Source organism: Abramis brama (genome assembly GCF_963993115.1).
Source record: "Abramis brama genome assembly, chromosome: 10".
NCBI classification, from domain to species: Eukaryota; Metazoa; Chordata; class Actinopteri; order Cypriniformes; family Leuciscidae; genus Abramis; species Abramis brama.
In genome coordinates this window covers 37,970,332-37,991,093 of record NC_139972.1, presented here as the reverse complement: position 1 = coordinate 37,991,093, position 20,762 = coordinate 37,970,332, and the positions used below count along the sequence as shown (strand labels likewise).

At 36.8% G+C, this 20,762-nt stretch overlaps 1 protein-coding gene across 1 annotated transcript in view; it reads left to right on the top strand.

Annotated features, from left to right (window-relative positions):
- Nucleotides 1–259: 259 nt before the first annotated feature.
- Nucleotides 260–20,762, top strand: part of porb (P450 (cytochrome) oxidoreductase b) — a 43,061-nt gene continuing 22,558 nt past the window's right edge. The window contains exons 1-3 of the mRNA XM_084127214.1: nt 260–390; nt 6,684–6,876; nt 19,848–19,896. Of these exons, the coding sequence (XP_083983340.1) occupies nt 6,701–6,876; nt 19,848–19,896 (225 nt within the window). The 5' untranslated portion in view covers nt 260–390; nt 6,684–6,700. The remainder of the gene's footprint in view (nt 391–6,683; nt 6,877–19,847; nt 19,897–20,762) is intronic.

Genomic DNA, 20,762 nt, shown 5'->3' with positions numbered 1-20,762 from the left:
TGGTTGTACCACCTAATGATTGCATAACCATCACCCTTAACCCGTTGCACTTTGAAATGAATTATTTCACGTTGCATGTGCAGCATTACAACACATTTTTTTTAGAAGCGTCCACTGCTTCATCAGGTGGATATATATTCTTGTAAAACTTACACTGCTTTATACTACCACAACGCGAAATAAGGACACACTACTACATTTTTGAAACTACAAAAAATAATCACTACAGATAAATATGATTTTATTTATCCACGCAAAATACATTTACAAACATTTTTCTGGTCTCCCCCCTCTCCGCGGAATGGACCGGTCGAGTGTGGATGACGGAGGAGTGACATCACTTCAGTTTTCCGCATCGCGTGAATCTCTTGTCAGTCCTGAAGGGAGCAGGTAAGGACTTTTCTCAAACTTCTGTGTTTTAAAACTCTCTCTTAAAGTTGGTATCAACATAGAAGTCAACTTTCTGCGCTACAGATTTGCAGTGCATTCGTATTGTGTGTTTTTGTTCTCAGTTTGTTGTTCTTCAGTTTTATAGAAACAGTAAACAATCAAAAAGACCTCAAACTACACATCTAATGAGTTTTGATTCAGAGTTTATTTTACAGTTTAGATTTCCCATGTTTGCTCAACATTTTAGTATGCTCATTGATTTCCACATATTTTTTTACGTTTACAAATAGCCTATATATACTCTGTGGATTGGTAATTTAAAAAGTAGTTTTCTGCATGGTTGAGGAAGTAGCTTTAACCGTGTTATTAATTTGGCTTTATAGATTCACATAATGTTGATGATGCATATTGTGAACTTCTTGCCTTAAATGTAAAAAAAGTGTGAAATGTGAATATTTAGTGCAATTTCACATACACTACCGTTGAAAAGTTTGGGGTCAGTAAGATTTTTAATGTTTTTAAAATAAGTATCTTCTGTTCACCAAGGCTGCATTTATTTGATTAAAAATACAAACAAAAACTGTAATATTGTGAAATATTATTCCAATTTAAAACAGCTGTTTTGTGTCTATGTGAATATACAGTAAAGTGTAATTTATTCCTGTGATCAAAGCTGGATTTTCAGCATCATTACTCCAGTCTTCAGTGTCACATGATCCTTCAGAAATCACTCTAATATGATGATTTGATGCTCAAGAAACATTTATGATTATTATCAGTGTTGAAAACAGTTATTCACATTTTTATTTCATGATGCTATGATGAATAGAAAGTTCAAAAGAACAGCATTTATCTGAAATCTAAAGCTTTTGTAACATTAAACACTACCGTTCAAAAGTTTGGGGTCAGTAAGAATTTTAATTTTATTTTTTGGGGAAAGAAATAAAATAAATCAATACTTTTATTCATCAAGGATGAGTTAAACTGATCAAAAGTTACAGTAAAGACATTTATAATGTTAGAAAATATTCTATTTTAAATCAATGCTGTTCTTTTGAACTTTCTATTCATCAAAGAATTTTGAAAAAAAATTGTACAACTGTTTTCAACATTGATAATAATCATAAATGTTTCTTGAGCATCAAATCATCATATTAGAGTGATTTCTGAAGGATCATGTGACACTGAAGACTGGAGTAATGATGCTGAAAATTCAGCTTTGATTCACAGGAATAAATTACACTTTAAAATATATTAAAATAGAAAACAGCTGTTTTTAAATTGTCATAATATTTCACAATATTACTGTTTTTCTAATTATTATTATTTATTTTTTATCAAATAAATGCAGCCTTGGTGAGCAGAAGATACTTCTTTTAAAAACATTACAAATCTTACTGACCCCCAACTTTTCAACGGTAGTGTAGTTCGTGAATTAACTTACTAAAATACTATGTTTATACTTAAATACAATAGTAATTATGTGTACAAAATAAATGTAATCAAAATCTGAGTTGGAACATCATGCTTGTTGTGTACAACAGTACTGCAAAGATGTTTGGTGTACTGCACTTTTCTTTCTTCTAGAGATCATTTGACTCATTAAATCACCATTAGTTTGGTCTTCTGAGACACGTCAGTTTTACGCATGAAATGCCTAATCATGTTTATCATGTTCCTGATGCTGACAAAGCAGTTTTTTCAAACATGTGGTTTGACAGATTGGTCAAATGATAGGTTCACAATTTTTTTTCTTCCTCTTTATTTTCACAATGTGAGCATGAATTATGGGCCAGTCATTTTGAAGCTGCTGTATTTTATAAGAAAATGAAGTGCTAAATACGGGCAACAACTATATACCACATTTGAGTTTATGTACTTGATAAATCTGACAACCTTTATAGTCCTCCTCCTATATCAGCAACTTAAGTTTTTAAAATTATGTAATTTATGTTGTAGAACAAAGCATGCACGTTTATGAAAGCCCATTTCCACCACATAAGAATAAAAGCATATCTGGTAGGTCATAATTATGAGAAGGAAAGTCTAGCCTAAATTATGACTAAAACTTTCTGTCATAATTTTGATTTTTTTAATCTCATAATTATGACTTTTTATGTCATAATTTTTATTTAGTATGTCATAATTATGACTTTTCATCTCAGAATTTTGATTTAGCAGAGCATGATTTTTTTTTTTTTTATGTGGCGGAAATGGGCTTTCATAAGGATTGTGAACACAGGACTTTAATAAGTTCCAGTATTAATGGCTTTTACAGTACCTTTCCCTCAGATGACAGTGAAACTATATGTCTCTTAATATTACCGCACTGATAGGTTGGTATAGGAGCCCGGTTGCTATATGGTGGTGATGTGGACTTTGTAGGCTGAACATGGCAATGTTTATAAGCACAGCTGTAGTGTTGTAACAATAAAATAAAAGTAACAATAAAAATAAAATAAAACAATAAAAGTAGTGTTGTTTGCCATCAGGTGATAAAGAAGGATATTAATTTCATTGATGGTTTGGCTTATTTGGATCAGTTTGTTTGGACATTAATTAATAGTAACATTTAAGTCGAATATTCAAGTGTTTGTTTTTGGATGAATAGCTAAATGAATGAATAATGCTTGAAACCAGAGCGGATTTGTTTGAGAATACTAGGCTTGTCATGATATAAGGTTACAGACCGGTTATACCGATTATGTGGGACAATACCAGTATGAAATTTTATACCGGTTTAAAAGCGGGAGAATTATGAATGAAACGTACTTTGATAACAACAGTTATCATTATAGAGACACATGCAAATGATAAACTTTCACCCTATGATGGTTAAACTTAGCAGTTAATCTGTGAATCACATGCGTTCTGAACCTGGGGTCAGCTGATCACGTATCAACTAGGGGTGTGACGGTTAGTATATAACCGTGAGACTGACGGTTATAGTTGAACACCGTCATTAGAACTCTATAACCGCCAAAACCGTGTTATTAAAATATTTTTTACAAACATTTTTTATCATAGAGAATGTTTAAATACTAATTTAATAATGTGCCATCATTATGAGATTTATTAAACAAATGAAAAACATTTGCAATAATAAACATTAGCAATGAACATTTGCAATCGTCAGACATGATTTTTACCACTTCATTAAGTTTTGCTTTGTAGAAAGCCTTTCTTTAAAGCGAATTTCGTTTTGTACAAATTGTATCTTAATTTTAATAAATGTTTCATCAACCAATTGCATGTATTTAATAAATAAAAAGCAAATATAGGAGACAATATAATAACCGTGACATCGAGGCTCCGATGCGCCGCGTTCACTTGCATTGCATTGTGAAGTTGAACTAGAGTCTCATCGTAAATGAATGAAACTCAGCGTAGGCTATGCCTCATACATTAGCATTAAATATCTTTGCTGCATCCTTTCTAGAACAGACAATTTTTTCTTGCGGCTCGCATCAGCAGAGCATTGCATCGTATATATAGACCGCAAAACAATCAGCGGATGGCGGGCGGGTGCGGCTTTGAAATCTGGTCAAAAAACGTTGGTGCGGATGATGAGTTTTGTGATGCGGTTGAGGATGAACTAATACCCCATCCGCGTATCTCTATTAATTTTATTCAAACTAAGTTTGGCGCAGGATTATTAGGCTGCTGTCACTTTAAGAGCTGCACCGATCCAATATACTGTTACACAACTTTCTCAACTGTATACCTTCACTTAAGACAAACCCAAAGCAATTTGGTACTCGTGAGCTGTTTGTGAGGCGGCCTTATGTGTGTGCGCTTTAAAAGAAATGTGACTCTTCCTGTGTCAACTGTGCAGCCACTTATAGTGCAGGCGCGATGTGCTGATGTGAAGCCATTAGGGGTGTAACGGTACCCTCACGTCACGATTCGATACATATCACGATACTGAACTCATGATGCGTTATTATTGCGATACTCCAAGACATATGTCTTAAAGGTTAACAAAAAATGTACTGCTGAGTAAAATGGTAAATTTGGTGTTACATTGTGTGTGTAAATGAATAGGCTTGGACTTGGTGCTGGAAACCCAACGCACGGGACAATAGAGACCTTACATGAGACTTACAGATGTCAGAATAACAATATTAATGATTCTGAAGCTGAAAATACAGAATTATTTTAGATGAAAATGCTTGCACTCTTTCACTGACTAGATATATTTTAAATAATGTAGGACACTTTTACTGGTAACATCAGACATTTGGCATAATCAGGACCCACAGATATTCCCCCATTGCTTTATTATACATTATATTCAACATTATATCTAGTAGTTTAATGTAGTACTGACACGAGAACTCTGTAAACTTAAATTTTATCACACAGTAATTTTTCATTTTGGGTGAACTATCCACGATACATGTTGCATTTTTGTATTGCGATATATTGTGAAACGATATACTGTTACACCCCTACAAGCCATTTGAGCATTTAGAGAGGGAAAGAGAGAGAGTGCACCGTGATTCACTCACGCTGTTTGTGAAATTATTCACAAATTCACTCGAAGTTATTTAATAAAGAAATATGAATTGTCCGTCACCTTCAGCATTATACTTATTTTACTGCGCCGCTGCATGTATTTTACATCTGGAAGTCGTATTTTTAAGAGTGTTTGCTCATCTGCAATACGTCTATAGGACGTTTCCTGTCAGATGTCAAATAGACGTTTAGAAGATGTCAGTTTAACATACATTCTAAATTACATTACATCATTACATCTTAAAGACATCTTCTAAACATCTATTTGACATCTGACAGGAAACGTCCTATAGACGTATTGCAGATGAGCAAACACTCTTAAAAATACGTCTTCCAGATGTAAAATACACATCAAATAGTCTGTGCTATCTGGGGAGAGATCTTGAAGAGATTATCAAAGCGATTATCGGCCGATAGCGATCTTCTAATAATAAACACCAAATTCAGTATGCACCTCTTATTTTCTTTATTTTTATTTGACAATATTCCTTTTTTCCCCTGAACATAACACGTACCGAACGCACCGAGACCGCACACCCCTAAATGTACAGGCAAGCAGATGAACCTAGAATATGAACGCAATGCGTAAAGTTTCACGTTAAGCGTTTTCCCATAGATTATTATTTATTTTTTTAAATGCAAAATGCATGTGTTGCGTTCATATTCTTGGCTCATCTGCTTGCCTGTATCGTCAATAAGGTGTATATTGAATTTGAAGGTCACTGTCTGAGTACATTAGTGTTTGTTTTAGACTGTCCCACTTTTAGCCAATAGCGCTGGTGCTGTATGGAACCCTGCACTTGCAGTTTGTTCACATATCTTTGTTTTCCTTCCTTTGAGAGGTGATATAAATATTTGTGGCTTAAACCAGATGGTAAAAATGACAGGCCTGTGCTGCAGTTCTATGCAGGGTTTCCGTGGGGCATTGAAAAGCATTAAAAGTCATTAAATGAACTTTGCAAAAATTAAGGCCTTACAGTAAATAGCATTAAAAAGCATTACATTTGAATCCTACAGGCATTAAAAATGTAGATATAGTTTTGAAGAAAATTGTATACTATATGAACAATTTTTATCCAGACATCAGTATTAGTATCAGTGAGACTGACCTTCATTCATAAAAAAGATGACATTAGACAAGTATTTAAAATATACTGTATGCTTTTTCTACATTAATTAGGAGATTAACTGTGAAATTATTACACTATAAAATATATAAACTAGATAAAAACCTACAAAAATGTAAGTGTTTTTAATTGCGATTTATCGATTGACAGCACATATATATAATATCTATAATATCTGTGGTTAGTCATGGATCATGTATGGCATAAAAAAAAAATGGCATTAATTTTTTGATAAGGACATCAGAGGTCATCATTCATTCCACACAGGCACTTCTCTGACACCTCACTTTTTGGATAAACTAATTATTTAAGTGTGTAAATTCACACTTTTTGTATTTATTTTTTTACTCATTGATTCATTTTGTAAACGTGGATACCACCAAACCGTATTGTGGCACTTTAAAAAAAAAAAAGTTTAATAGATTAATCGTTTTGACTTATAGAACGTGTATATCATACGTGCATACCTGTTTTTATATATATTTAGTTTGCCTTTGATAAAATTGTCCGTGCAAAGTTACTAAATGTGTGATTGCACCTTACATGAGACTTACAGATGTCAATGCATTTGCCAAAATGTCCTTTTTAGATGATCCAACATTTTCAGGAGTGTAACGTGTGTATGTTATGTGCTTTGTCTTAATGCAGCTGTGCTCCTCGTATCAATGGCAGACACACAGCCCGATCCCTCCACTCAGCCGGAGCTGCTGGAGGAGGACGAGCCCTTCTTCAGTAACCTGGACCTCTTCCTTTTCTCCCTCATTGCTGGCCTGCTCATCTACTGGCTGATATTCCGCAGAAAACCTGAACCCATCCCAGAGTTTAAGAAAATAGAGACTGCGTGAGTACCTGACATGTTCATCACAATAAGTCATGTATGTTTTCTCCACCCTGCGGTCCAGATGAGGAGTAGAGCACATTGGAATGGGAAATTGGACAAATCTTCTCTTGTTAAAAATCTTGGATATCTTATTTTTTAAACAGGTCATTGTGTGACTGTTGGGTCATATTTCACCACAAAATTTAAAGAATTGTTTTTTGTATAAAGGTAATGAAGCTTATTTTTAAGATAATTATGTTGTTGTTGTTTTTTTATTGTAATGTAAAGCTACCGTAATGAGAATTATTTAAATTGTAAAGTGCAACTGCGGGCACATCATGGTAGGATGTGTTGTACCAATTTTTGCTATTTATTTTTAGTTAATTCATTAAAAAAAAAAACAGTGTGTTCAGACAGTAAAATATTATCCAGTTGTAATTTTCAATTTCTGTCACTCTCACAATAATGAGAGGGGTTTTTTTTGCTGGCCACCATGAAATGTATTTTCTTGATTTAAAAATATAATTTCTTGAGTTTGTTTTTCTCAGCATTTGAGGTATAACAAGACAAAAGGAGTATTTTGAGAAATGAAATTGACCATAATCATTGTAGTCTTCCTGCTAAAACGCAGTCATCCTGGAAACATTTAGTGTTTTTTCATGCCGTGCTTCATTCTGCTGACGCAGGAGTTGCAGGGAATGTTTATTGCTTGATAGCCTTGGGTAATGTCATTGGCAAAGGTCCTCCTCAATGCCAGACATTATAGTCACTCCTGAGCTTTTCAAGAGAGATAACAAACTAAATATTATAATTCAGCCAATCAAACAGAACAGTAGCAAACCTTGATCATTTTTAATTCAAACATTTGTATTTCTGCAAAGCATTCCCACTTGTTACCAATGGATAAAAGGCTGTATGCAAATAAAAATAAATGAAATTAAGAGTTTAAATAAAATATTTAGCTTGCACCATTTTGAGGTACTATACAAGACCTACTAAAATATTACTGTGAGGACTAGACATCAGTTCTCACTGATGGAAAAATGATATTACTGATGCAAAAATGTAATCTGATATTATGTTTTTTAAATACTTTAATAAACATACCATGCGATTTTAATACTTTTATAATGACCCTACTTTTTCATCAAAGATTTGTTTCCAATAAGTCCCAAATAGCAGACTTGTGGTTTTGTGGTCCTCACTTGTTATTCACTGTGTGAATGGCATTGGTTGTCATGTGTCTTGTGACCAGTTGAGTTGCGGCAGAAGTCCAGTAACTTGATGTTTTAACAGTTTGCAGGTTAAATGCATATATCAGTATGACGCGTGACACTATCAATATGAAAACAAAACTATAGTGATAGCGTGATAAGCCAATCACAGTGTGTTGAAGGTATTACCTCTCCTCCTGTGAACCTTTGCCTATAGTCTAAAGCTGCGTTTACATGCACCCTCATAATGCGATTTATAATGGGATTTTGGCAATATTGTGATTAAACTAATGCGATTAAGCTCATAATCGTAGTAACCATATTCACATTAAACTGTGGCGCAATAAAAAAGGCATGTAAGCACCTTAATCGTATTGATACTGCTCTGACCAAAGTGTGCATGTGCTCGTTTCTTAGTTTTCTCTTCTCCAAATCGCTAAACTCTGTCAACTCAACTCGCTGCGCAGTCTCTGCTCTGTATCTTCATCCAGAAGACATGAAGAATGTGAAACTGCGTTAGTGCTGGATAGATACAGCCCAGCTAGCAAAAAGTCGTCTATTAGACGTTGAATAGACGTAAATCTTCAACGTCTAATTACGACTTTTCAATGTTGAAAACAGGTCGATCTTCATCGTCGTGATGGAATATGTAAAACTCTTAAAATTGATTTGAGATAATAATGAACATGGTTTGGTTGTTTGTTTTTCTCCGTTATTTTAGCATGTATAACAGACTTATCCTGTCTTAGATGATCAGTTGAAAACATGTGGTATCTTAGATGATCAGTTGAAAACACGTAGTCAAACAGTCCGGCCGAAACTACTTAGTTGAAATCACATCGTAAACCAACTTATTTTCAACCATATTTCAACGTTGAAAGACGGTAATTGTTTACTGGGAGGAGACCCAGTGTCAAATCCACCACAAGACTGTGAGTCAGAAGTAGATATAGTACACACTGTGATGCTGGGAGTACGAGCTGAATGTTCAGTGTACAGTACAGCAACTTCTGATAATAAAATTGCATGTATCTCATGTGTATTTGATGGCGCTGATCAGCAGGTTAGCGTGATGTCCGAACTCTTAACACTTCCTGGAGGCTGCAGTTGCAGTCGGGCGGTTCGCAGCGTTAGCTAAGTTTGCCTTCGATCCACAGAGAAAGCATCACTCCCTCTTCCCCACCTGAGCACATTTGAGAGATGCCCATTGTTCTGCGTTTTACTTGGCGGGAGTTTGAAGTGGATTTATCCAGATTGGTAGCAGATTCAATCTGGATTGCTATTGTAACAACTCAGTTTCTAGTAAAAGTCTCTCATGGGCTAAGCTAGTGCTGGGCGGTATACCAGTTCATACCGAATACCGGTATTTATTTTTGTTATGATGTGAATTTTTAATATACCGCAATACGTATGTCGCTTAACATTGGGAACGTGGCGTGCCGCAACACTGTTTGAGAGGGTCCTTTCACTGTTGCACTGTGGTGAGGAACAGCTGTATGTGTTACTAAGCGTGAGGGTGAAGATGGATGGGTTAAACTGTAATTGATAGCTGTCAAATTATATTACAGTGTTTCCCATCCATTGGTTCACAATATCAACACTGCCCGCCACAAATAGATTTACCAAAAAGCTTTGACATCGTTGAATAAACATGAGCACTGCACGTTTCAAAACGCGGCGCGGGTGTTTTTATATGAATGTATGTTTGAAGGGAACTGACTGTCTTTAGAAAGGTTTCTATGTTATTTTCATTAATCTTTCTTTATATTTCCTGATAAAGCAACGTTTATAGCAGCTGCTGCTTTGTGTTCAGCCGTTACCGGGGAAACCGCTGTTTCTGCCGCTCCTACAGCGCCTCCTGGTGGCACCTCTTTGTAAAAAAAAGCCTTGCAAACCTGAATTAAAGGCACAATATGTTACTTTTTTGCTTTAAAAATAGCAAAAATCACTATATCTATGTTATATATTTTTTTTAGTTGTGTACTTACATTATCCCGACTGTTTCCAACAACTTTCAAACCAGGAGAAATTTTAATTTAATTCAAAGACACGGGACGTTTCTTTATTTCCGTTTTGTCGCAGTCAATGGCGTCATATCCGCATTGTCCCTGGTTTCCGCTCGTGCTGCCATGGTAACCAGAGTTATGAACCAGAGCCCTCTGATAGTAACCAAGACGACAGACGTGGACCACTGTAGTTCGTAATGTCTATCTGCACGCTGTTGTTGTTTCGTTCAAACATTATGGACCATGGCAAGCAGACTTTGGATAAAAAAGGAGAACTAAAACGAGAATCAATATCAGCGCGGTGTTTTCGAGATGCCGAGAGCTCCCATAGACAGTATATAAACGAGAGCTCCACGTCCGAGACTTCGACCGCTCCTACATGTACTTTATTAAACAGGTGAGCACATTTACATAAAACTAATCAATGTTATATAGTTCAACAATGATAAAATGTCAGAATATGATCTGTATGTTATTCTAATGTTGATCTAGTTTACTGCTAGTCTCATACAGACAGACTAACACATACATTTCAACACATTCAAATGCAGTTTAGTGTGATAGTGTAATGTTAGACCAGGTGAAACAGCGCTGCGTTACCTCACAAGTTTAATTTGTCTAATAAACTGACCTGTGAGTAGTAATTCTGCGTGTAGTTCGGTAGAATGAAATGTCCATATTCCTTTTATATCCGCGGGACTCGCGTCGCGTGTGGAGCTGATAGCTGTCTCTTAGCAATCCCGAACTGCTTCATATCACAGTCATGATAAAAGCATCGATGTATTCAGTCATCCATAAACATTATTAGATCGGTCGGCTTGACGTTGACGACAAGATCCATAATTCTTAGCAAATGTTACGTCATCAAACTACGCCTTTGTTATTGTAAATAGGTTAGTGACCCATAGTGGAGAAAAAATCCCATACTGTACGTTTAATACTAGTGTGGAATTTGTCTACAATATTCACTCATGACAGTAAAACAGGGCATTCTGAGTCAATCTACTGCAGCATTTCCTGTCTCAATCAGTATAAAATGTGGTTAACACCTAGTCATGCTTGAAAAAAAAAAAAAAAAAAAAAAACATATGCCATGAGGCTGGTATAAGTTTGAAAAGTACCGTGATGTACATGTTTGGTCATACCGCCCAGCACTAGGCTAAGCACATTCTCTACTAGCTGATCGTGAATCATTTCATCAGTACTGGCACCAAACTCGCATATGAAAAACAAGCTCTCGCAAAGCAACAACATACTTGTTGTCTTGTCTTGTGAGGCGCCTGACAGCGTTTAGGCAAGGCGTTCAGCTACTATTTTAGCTTTTGGCACGAAGTAGGCTTTCAGTGCATCCTCTGCATCTTATACGCCGTGCCTGTGTTGGGCAATGAGTAGAAAATCTGTTGTCCCTCTGTGAGAAGGCAGTGAAGCAGGACCGATCTCTGTCTTTCGTCCGGCCAAGCTTCCCCTGTAGCATCAATAACCCGCAGATCATTTTCAGAAATCTGCAGGCATTTGCTGAACGGCATAGCGTTAGCAGGCTTAACGGGGCAAGGCAGGAAAAAACTTGGACAAGGCACGTTAGCAACAGCCGTCTTCGTGACCAACGATAGCGGAAAAAAAAGCCTAATCTTTGTCGCCAATTTGTGGTAAGTCAAGTCAAGCACCTTTAGTAAGTAGCAATAAAGCACATGAGACAGGAGTAGCAAATTCATCCATCTTGTTCACTCATCACTTCTGTTCTCAGACACATTACATCAAAAAACAACACTTCAAAATAGTTGTCACAATATAATTTATGCATGAACACAACAAATTGTACATCCATTCACAACAAATTCAAATTCACATCAATCGTGTGCTATGGGACTCCCTTTGATACAGGATATGGAGGAAGTTTTTTATGCTATTTTGAGCCACTTTTAGAATATATTGCTTTCATCTGTCTTGTGTCTTCTAGCAGCAAGGCATGTGTTGTTTATGTGAGTTAGTTGTGTTCAGAGTGACTTCGGAGTGAAAGTCTGGTGTGATAGTGTGTGATCCTCAGTCGTTTAGTGTACGATGCCCAGTTTCTTGTAACCATTTCCAAAGTTTGCAAGTGATGCCTTGCGTTATAAAAATCTGTTCAGGTTTGAAAAGTTGTGTTGTGTGTTCATGCATTAAACTCTTCCCCCGCCATTGACGAGTTATCTCGTCTTTTATGAGAAAACGCTTCCCTGCCATTGACGAGTTTTTACGACTTTCCGTGTTTTCACTGTTATACGGTAAGGGGGCGCTAAGCAGAAACAAGTGATAACATGTAAGCAGATACATATGCTAAAATAACACGATCATCAACATTAAAGGGGAACTTGGCAACTATTTTAACTTAATAAAACCGTTTAGAAATCATTTGGATGGTTAAATAACCCGTCCCGGTGAAAATGGTGACTTTCCCCGCTCCCCCTAGCGTTCCCAGGCGGAAAACCAACCTTGCAACATGGGGACTAAATATTCACTCATGACATGTCATGACTAACGTCCCGGTAAGTTGGAAATAGGAAGTCTCGTGAGAAGCGAGAACGAGCGAGAAACACAAACTGCTTTACGGCAATTCAACATAAACACAATGTTCTATGATACTGTGTATGATGTATTACCCACTTCGGTAGACATCGCTCCACATGATAAAGTTGGCCGGCTCCGATAATAACAAATGCACATGAGCAGCGGTAGAAGGGGGGAGGAGGGGGCCGCAAGTGAGGTTTGTTACGACAGTGTTGTGAAATATACGGCCCACAGCTGTAGGGGGAGAAAACATGCGACAACAAAAGTGAAAATCAGTGAAGAGAGTTGCCAAGTTCCCCTTTAAACAGCATATAAATCAAAACTGCCTATTGTTACTGAATGAAATGACTGAGGTTGAGCTATAGGACTGTGAAGCTTTGATGGTGTTGATGGACTCGATCTACTGCATCTGTGCTTTAATCTTCGTACCGAATCTGATCCAGGCATAGTGTTTGACAAAAATGCGATTTTCTCAGCTTTTTGCTCAAAATGTTGTTTTTTTTAATTAAACTTACATTTAAGTGATAACAAAAGAATGCATGAAGTAATAAAACTGAATAAAAAAAACTAATGAAACTGATTTTTTGTTTTTGTTTAAAAGCAGAGGGTCTGTTCTTTCTTTTGATATACAGGGTGGGCCATTTATATGGATACACCGTAATAACATGGGAATGGTTGGTGATATTAAAGTCCTGTTTGTGGCACATTAGTATATGTGAGGGAGCAAACTCCTCAAGATGGGTGGTGTGTACTAATATATACTAATGTGCCACAAACAGGACTTTAATATCACCAACCATTCCCATGTTATTACGGTGTATCCATATAAATGGCCCACCCTGTATTTCATGTTCAGATATTCATACAACAGAAAAATGACCAAAAACGCTGGCGGTGGCTGGCAATATGCTGGTGGGGAAAGAGTTAAGTGGCTTAAATTTGGATAAGAAATCTGTTGAACCATTTCTTACAACTGTACTGACATGATAAATCTATAGGAGTGTGCCTTTGTCCCTATGACACACCACATACACATGTGAAAATGTGTAATGAATGAGCTTATAAATCAAGCTGATAATGGGTTGTTATTGTCTTCCAGATGTCAGCACGCATCAGGCCAGCCCCTAATGTTACATAACCACAGATTTGATCTTTTAATTAGTGGCAAAAGAAGAAATTGTATTTGCGTCTGTAAAGGATAAGTGGCCATCTGTTGTTTGTTGAGGTCTTTTATTTTTATGAAAGCTGATAAAGAAAGTGATGTTCGATTCAAGATGGTTTTTAATCGACTCCGACATCGATTCTATTCCAAGAATCAATTCTGAGCTGGTTCATGTTGCTAAAAGTTGTGTGTGTGTGACAGAGAGAGATCATGGGCCAGATTTACTAAACAGGGCAAATTAGCGTGAGACCATAATCCCATAAAAGCGCAGATGAGAGTGGAAAGTGCTGTGTGTGATCTACTGACAATGAGCATTTAAGAATATAATGACCAACGCAATCTACCAAGAGCAGCGCAAAATAATGTAGGTAATCTACCAACAACACAAGCATAGCAAATTAAAAATAACATGGCTTGGCAAATCATATGTTCATATGTTCGTAAAACATCTTCATCTGGCAGTCCAAATAAATGAACACGATTGGAGAAACTTCTGTCCCTTCGATCACATGCTCTTCCTCTTCTTACAGCAACTATCACAGCATGTGCTAAACGGGTTAAGACATGTTTTCTTGGGCTTTACATAATGGCGAAATGCCAGTGGACGAGAGCAAACCTTAGTAAATCACCTTGCGTGATTCATTTAAATACTCTCCCATCAATTTTGCGTCTGAAAGGGAAACTCTTACAAATGCATATGTAATGAGGTCAGCCGCAAAAACAACTGCTAATTTTTCATCGCGTGTCTTTAGTAAATCCTGAAAGTAGTTTTTTAACACCATAAGAGGGTTTGTGTTGGTGCAAGCTGATGGTAAATCTGGCCCCAAGTGTGGTCAAAAGTACTGTTTTCATCAGTAGCTGCATTTAAATGGACCCTAATAATCTACTAGTTGCAGTCGGAATAAAGAAGTCACATGCAACCACGTCAATCAATCGTAATGAATCGGCCAAATCCCATTAAACTTTCATTCGTATTGAAAGGGGTGGTTTAAACCTTTTGTAATCTGATCGAGAGAACATGTAAACACTTGAAAACTGAAACTGGAAAGTTCTGCACATGTGCAATAATGTAGAAATGGCGTAATGTCGTATGACGCAAGGAACGAGCTGTTGCTGTTGAATGAAGTGTCGTAAATGACTGTCATGTCATTCTCAAATTCTCAAAGTGCAGGACAATGTCCCATCAGTCCTCCTCACTTCATACTCTCATCCAAAGACACTTCATTTTGGTCGCAGGAAGGGGCATTTTTACTTGATTCATTTAAGCAGCACTGCACAACGGTTCATGTGCTCGTCGTCTCCTAATTAGGACCCGAAATCAAAGAAAATAAGCATCATAGGAGAATAGTATGTGCAAACAGTGGGAAACTGTATATTTGTGCACTGTGTGCATGAAAAAAAATCTATTCCGATGTAAAGCTCGTGACATAAGCACGCACATTAACCCGATCACTTTATTTAGTGTTCATGTAAACACTGTGTTTGGATTCATCAATTAGAAAGAATTAATTACGATTGAAACAAAAGTTGTGCATGTGAACGTCAGTAGTGTCACTCACTACAAATACTGACAAAGTTGAACTGTAAAAAATTATACAAATATATTTCATTGTTCATGAATGTATAATTTCATTATTTAAATTGCTATATTTTCATTTCAATTAAATTGATAGTCATTTTATAAACAATAAATAACATCAGTCAGATAAAGGATATCATTTTACTAATTGTACTAATCAGTCAAGTTACTACAGTACTATTGTTAAAAATTAAACAATCTTTTATGCAATAAAATATACAATAAATATATGAAGAGTTCAGATGCAAAAGCCTCTAAGTGCCATCTGAAATTTTCTCCTAGATTGATCATTTTTTATCAAGCTTGTATATTTAAGTTCAGTAATTTCACTTAAATGACAATTCATAGGTCATTTTCATCGCCATTTAAGTGAAATTATTGAATTTAAATATACGAGCTTGATAAAAATGATCAATCTAGGAGAAAATTTCAGATGGCACTTAGAGGCTTTTGCATCTGAACTCTTCATAAGTCAACTAGCAAAACTAGAAACTGGGTTGTCTGCTTATCAAATTTTAGATTTTAGAATCAGTCGAACTACTGTATTTTACAGTAAACGTGACACTAAATAGGGTGATTAATTTACTAGAGTAATGGCCAGTTCACACAAAAAAAAATATTTGCATTCCAATCCACCAATGTAAAAAAATGTAAAGGTGCTAGGCAGACATATTTGATGCGCAGACGTGCCATGTTTCTAAACCACTGTGTCAAGTTAAAATAAGTCTAGCTTTTAAAAACGTGTCAGAACATTCTGTGGGAACAATTGATGTCTGGGTTTTAGTTAAAGAATTAGTTAAAGAAGCAATAATGCTTCAGTTCCATCAGGAAAAATATTGAACAGATGCTTCTTCAGCGAAGAAATGTTTCGCCTTCACAGTACACGGTCACTCAGTTGTTTATGGAAAAAAACTGTTTTAAAAAATAGTTTTCTATGAAATGACAGGGTTTCCGCAGGTCCTTAAGTCTTGAAAAGTATTAAATTACATTTTTTAAATTTAAGGCCATAAAAAGTCTTATTTTTTACTTCTGAAAAGTCTTAAATTTTAGATGACACTTTGACTTAGACATATCTAAATCTTTACCAAATTTAAAATCCAATTAGCGTACATAAACATCTTATACTTATATCATATGATGTAGTTATATTACAATATCACTCGAGCAAGAGTGCCGTTTTCCCAAAATATCAGCACGATTGCAAATGTGATTATTTGTTTTATACCAAGTTAAATGAGCAATAAGTCAAAATTGTGAATTACATTTTAGACACAATATTGTCAATATTGTTTGTTTTTCCTTTATTTCGTCAATGAAAATTTCGAGCTGAAACCACGGCAGAACCGAGTCTCCATGCGACAGACAGCGATATTTTTTTTTGACTGACTGAATCTGTTTTGAACAAATCCGTTTAATGAATGATTCAATGACCCGTTCAACTTGCTTCGTTCCTGAATGAATCAGCCGTTTGAACATTATGTGTTGAGTGAATGACTCACTCGTGACTTGCTGCCACCTACTGGCGGTTTAGTTTCATATTTAAAGTGCCCTTTAATTAAAAAGTTAAAATTAGAAATATTTCATATTTAAATATTGAATAAATAAAAAAACATAGCATTATTTATGCAATTGTAAATGCAGTGTAAATATATTAATGCCACTTCTGATGCCACTTCCTAGTCACCTCTGCACTGCAAAGATGGATTTTGTTGATAGTGATTTCATTTGATTGGTAGCAGCCCTATACTGTGTCATTATTCTAATTTAATTTAATTTGAATGTTAAGATTTGACATAAAAGGTGATGCAAACATCTAAACAGTTTAGAAAGTAGGTGTTATCCCTAAATAAATAAAAAGTTAATTTCTGTCACTGCTGTGTATAATGAATAATATGAATGTCTCCGTGAGTCGAACAGGCCTAAACAGCCACTGTACCAGCACAAAAACACACTCCGCTAAATATCACCTAATTATTGTTATCAACAAAAAAGTGAAAATATCGAGAACTAATTGTGTCGGCAATATATTGCTCATCCGTAATGTACGGTATTCATTTTTATTTCTTCAGGTCTTTAAAAAAACTTAAATTTGACTTAAAAAAATGTGCAGCAACCCTGAACGACCATTTTAACTTAAAGAATAGTTTTCATTGTAATGGGGGCTGTAAGAAATGGCTCAGTATCTCTCTCTCTCTCTCTCTGTTATATTACTTTAATGTTGTGCTTATGAAAGTATGTATATCTTTTCAGAGTCTTATGTCAATTGGAGGTTGTATTTGGCAAGGCCAGCCAAGTCTTTCTCTGAGCTTTCCAAAGGTGGAAAGTTGAGGCAGAACACAAGCCCTCCATTATGTTCACCCTATTTTTCTCTCTCTCTCCCCCCCCATTTATGTGGAAACCATTTCCAATTTGTCTCGCTGCTCTCGGTGCCTGGCCTGTCACCGGAGGATCCGGCTTTTATGATAGATGTGGTTGCCATGGCGATCCTGCTCTCTGGAGGGAGGGGCCGACCGCACTCATTCGCTGTCTTCAAAACCAGCAACTGTCATTTTCGAAGCGGTTGCTACGGCTACAGGATTGTTCTGGCGTTTGCTGATTGTGTGTGTCTTTTTTTCTGAGAGGATGAAAAACAATAAGAAACCAACAGACCTTAGTCACGTTCTCTTTGTGTTTACATGAGTTTTGGCACGTCCGAATGCTTCAGATTTGCTGCTCCCGCATGGGATTTCATCAGAGTCCTGCTTTGTGGTGTCCAGATGTTGCTGGTGCTCGTGTTTGAGACCGTAGTGAACATAGTCTAACAGGATATGTAGCCTATATAGTATATATATAGTCTGCAGGATATGAGCACTGAACCCTGTTGACATGAGGCTGGTTCAGAGAGTCAATAGCTGTGTCCGTCTGCAGCCCTTCGTGATGGAGGAGGGACGGCGTAAAAGCCTCTCGCGAGCTGTGTCAGGAATGCTGCTTTACTCTGGGATCAACTCCTTCATACACGCTCTCCTTCAGGTCCTCATTAGGGTTTCTTTGCTGTATTTATCAGCGCTCTGGTCTTGTGTGTCCTTCTCTCAGTCGGTGTGAGCAGGAAGCCTCTGATTCTCCAGCATGTACAACAGATGTTCCTTCTTTACCCATAGCGGTGCCTTGTTTTTCCAGCGTGCGCTGTAGTTAATGGTTTGTCGACGAGTTTGTCTTGCCGTTAGCTTTCTTGGACGTGCTTCTTGTCACCATGGGGTGTGTGTTTTCCTTACCGGAGGACCGGCTGGCCGCATTAGACAGGTGAGTGTTTACTGTGATAGTCACTCCGGGCCTCATGAAGTCAACATGACACCCAGAGCGGAGAGATGTAACATTTAAAACTTTACACATCTAACCCACTGTATTTCAGTCTTGGTCCTGTGTAAGTAAGTAAGGCACATGAGTATGTATTGGGGAAAAAGCAGCTTGGTTGATAGAACTGTTTTTATTATATAACAGCAATGACTTCTTGTTCAAGCTTTGAATTCTTTACATAACATCATTCCTCCATAGATTTATCCCATATCATATTTGATGGCCAAAAGTACTGATGATTTTATTCCAGCATTAATGAAAGTGCAAAAGCATTCTTTTGTTGAAAAGACAATAGTATATTTAAAACACTGTTAGTGTATAATAGTATAGTTAAAACTGTAGTTTTCACACATTAAATCACACTATTCACATCCTTGTGCAATAGTTGGCCATGAGCCCAGAGTTTTTACACAGTGAAAAGTCTCTCACGCTTTCTCCATTCACTGCACTCTCTTGAACCGTTGAACAATTGTTTTGAGTGTGTGTGTGTGTGTGTGTGTGTGTGTGTGTGTGTGTGTGTGTGTGTGTGTGTGTGTTGATGGAAAGATGAAGGCAAGGGTTCTTCTGGATGACGATTGTAAACACTCAAAAAGTGCTCTGTTCCTGAATCTCAGTGTCAAGGTGCATAAGTGTAAATACAGGTGGATGAAAGTTGATTAAAATGATCGTGTTATATGTTATTACTCTGAAATTACTATTATTATTATTATTATTCTGTTGTTCTTCAATTGTTTAACTTTTGTAAATTTACTTTTAACCAATTATTTTATATTTTACGTTTGTATTGTACATGTATTGATTTATAACATTTAAATGAAAATGATACAGATTTCAGCTTCATGATCCCACTCTTAGCCACTGTAATGAGATCCCAAAAAAAAATCCTGAATCTTGAATAGACCCCAAATATTTCTTAAAACTCAGGTTTAAATGACAGTAAATTCCAGATCAATGTGGTCTCGACATTTGGATCCGCAGTCTGTTGTTACTGGGCACACATTGATTCACAGTGTTTTCAGGAGTGCTTGAAACCTCAACAATATTTGTTCCTTTACTTTTTTTATTTATTGGCCATATTTGTATACGTGATAATTTATAATATACTTGCTGTAATCCATTTTGTTGTATGACTTCTGGTTGTCTGTGTTTTGTAGGACTCCAACAACAAGGGACACCAGTTTTATTGACAAAATGAAGAAAACGGTAAGACTTTTACCCTCCTCTTCTCCTGCAGAGTTTAATATGTTAAAATGATCAGACAAAACAGGCCCTCAAACAGATCTTTAAATGGGTCGTGAATTGAGAAACTATAAAAAATATCCTTCAAGTTTCAGAATCATACAGAGGTAATGTGAAAAGAAAATGTCATCGAAACTTTTGTGAAGTCGGTCAGTTCCTTTCAGAAATGCATTCATATAAACCCCCGCCCCAACTTAATGTGAAGAAATTTCTTCCAATATTCAGAGCACCTCAACGGTGATCTTGCTCTGCCTGGTACAGTGTTCCCGTCTTCAGCGTGTCCCGTCTCTGGCCTCTGTTAGCGTCCCGTTTACAGACTTCTAATATTTCCACACAAATTACATTTTGGGAAATGATTGCAATGCATTTTGTGTGCAACTCTGGCCCCCCTAAGGGGGGCGCGGACTCCAGGTTGGAAACCACTGGGCTAACCTATAAACAGATCATTTAGGAAGCAGAAATCTGAAATTTACCTTAAAATGTTTCTTCAAATTAGAGTCCACATCACAATGCAGTGGATGGTAGATCTTTAAGGAAGCATAAACCGGATAATCAGGTTCCTCAGAGGAGGCAGAGGTTAAATCCTCCAAGACCGTGCCTTATTCCCTCATGGGACCTCTCTGTAGTCTACAGAAAGCTCGTTTGAGCCCCTGGAGTCAGCTGAGCTTTTCTGTCAGCTGCACGTGCCCTCAGTTCGGTCCGGCACACTCTCACGTGATCCTGAGACCCCGACCAGGTTACTTGCAAGCGGTGCCTCGAGAAGAGGCCCATCGTTGCTGTGTCCGGTACTTGCCCTTTACTCTGACTGCACGAGAGCATCAGAAGCGTGA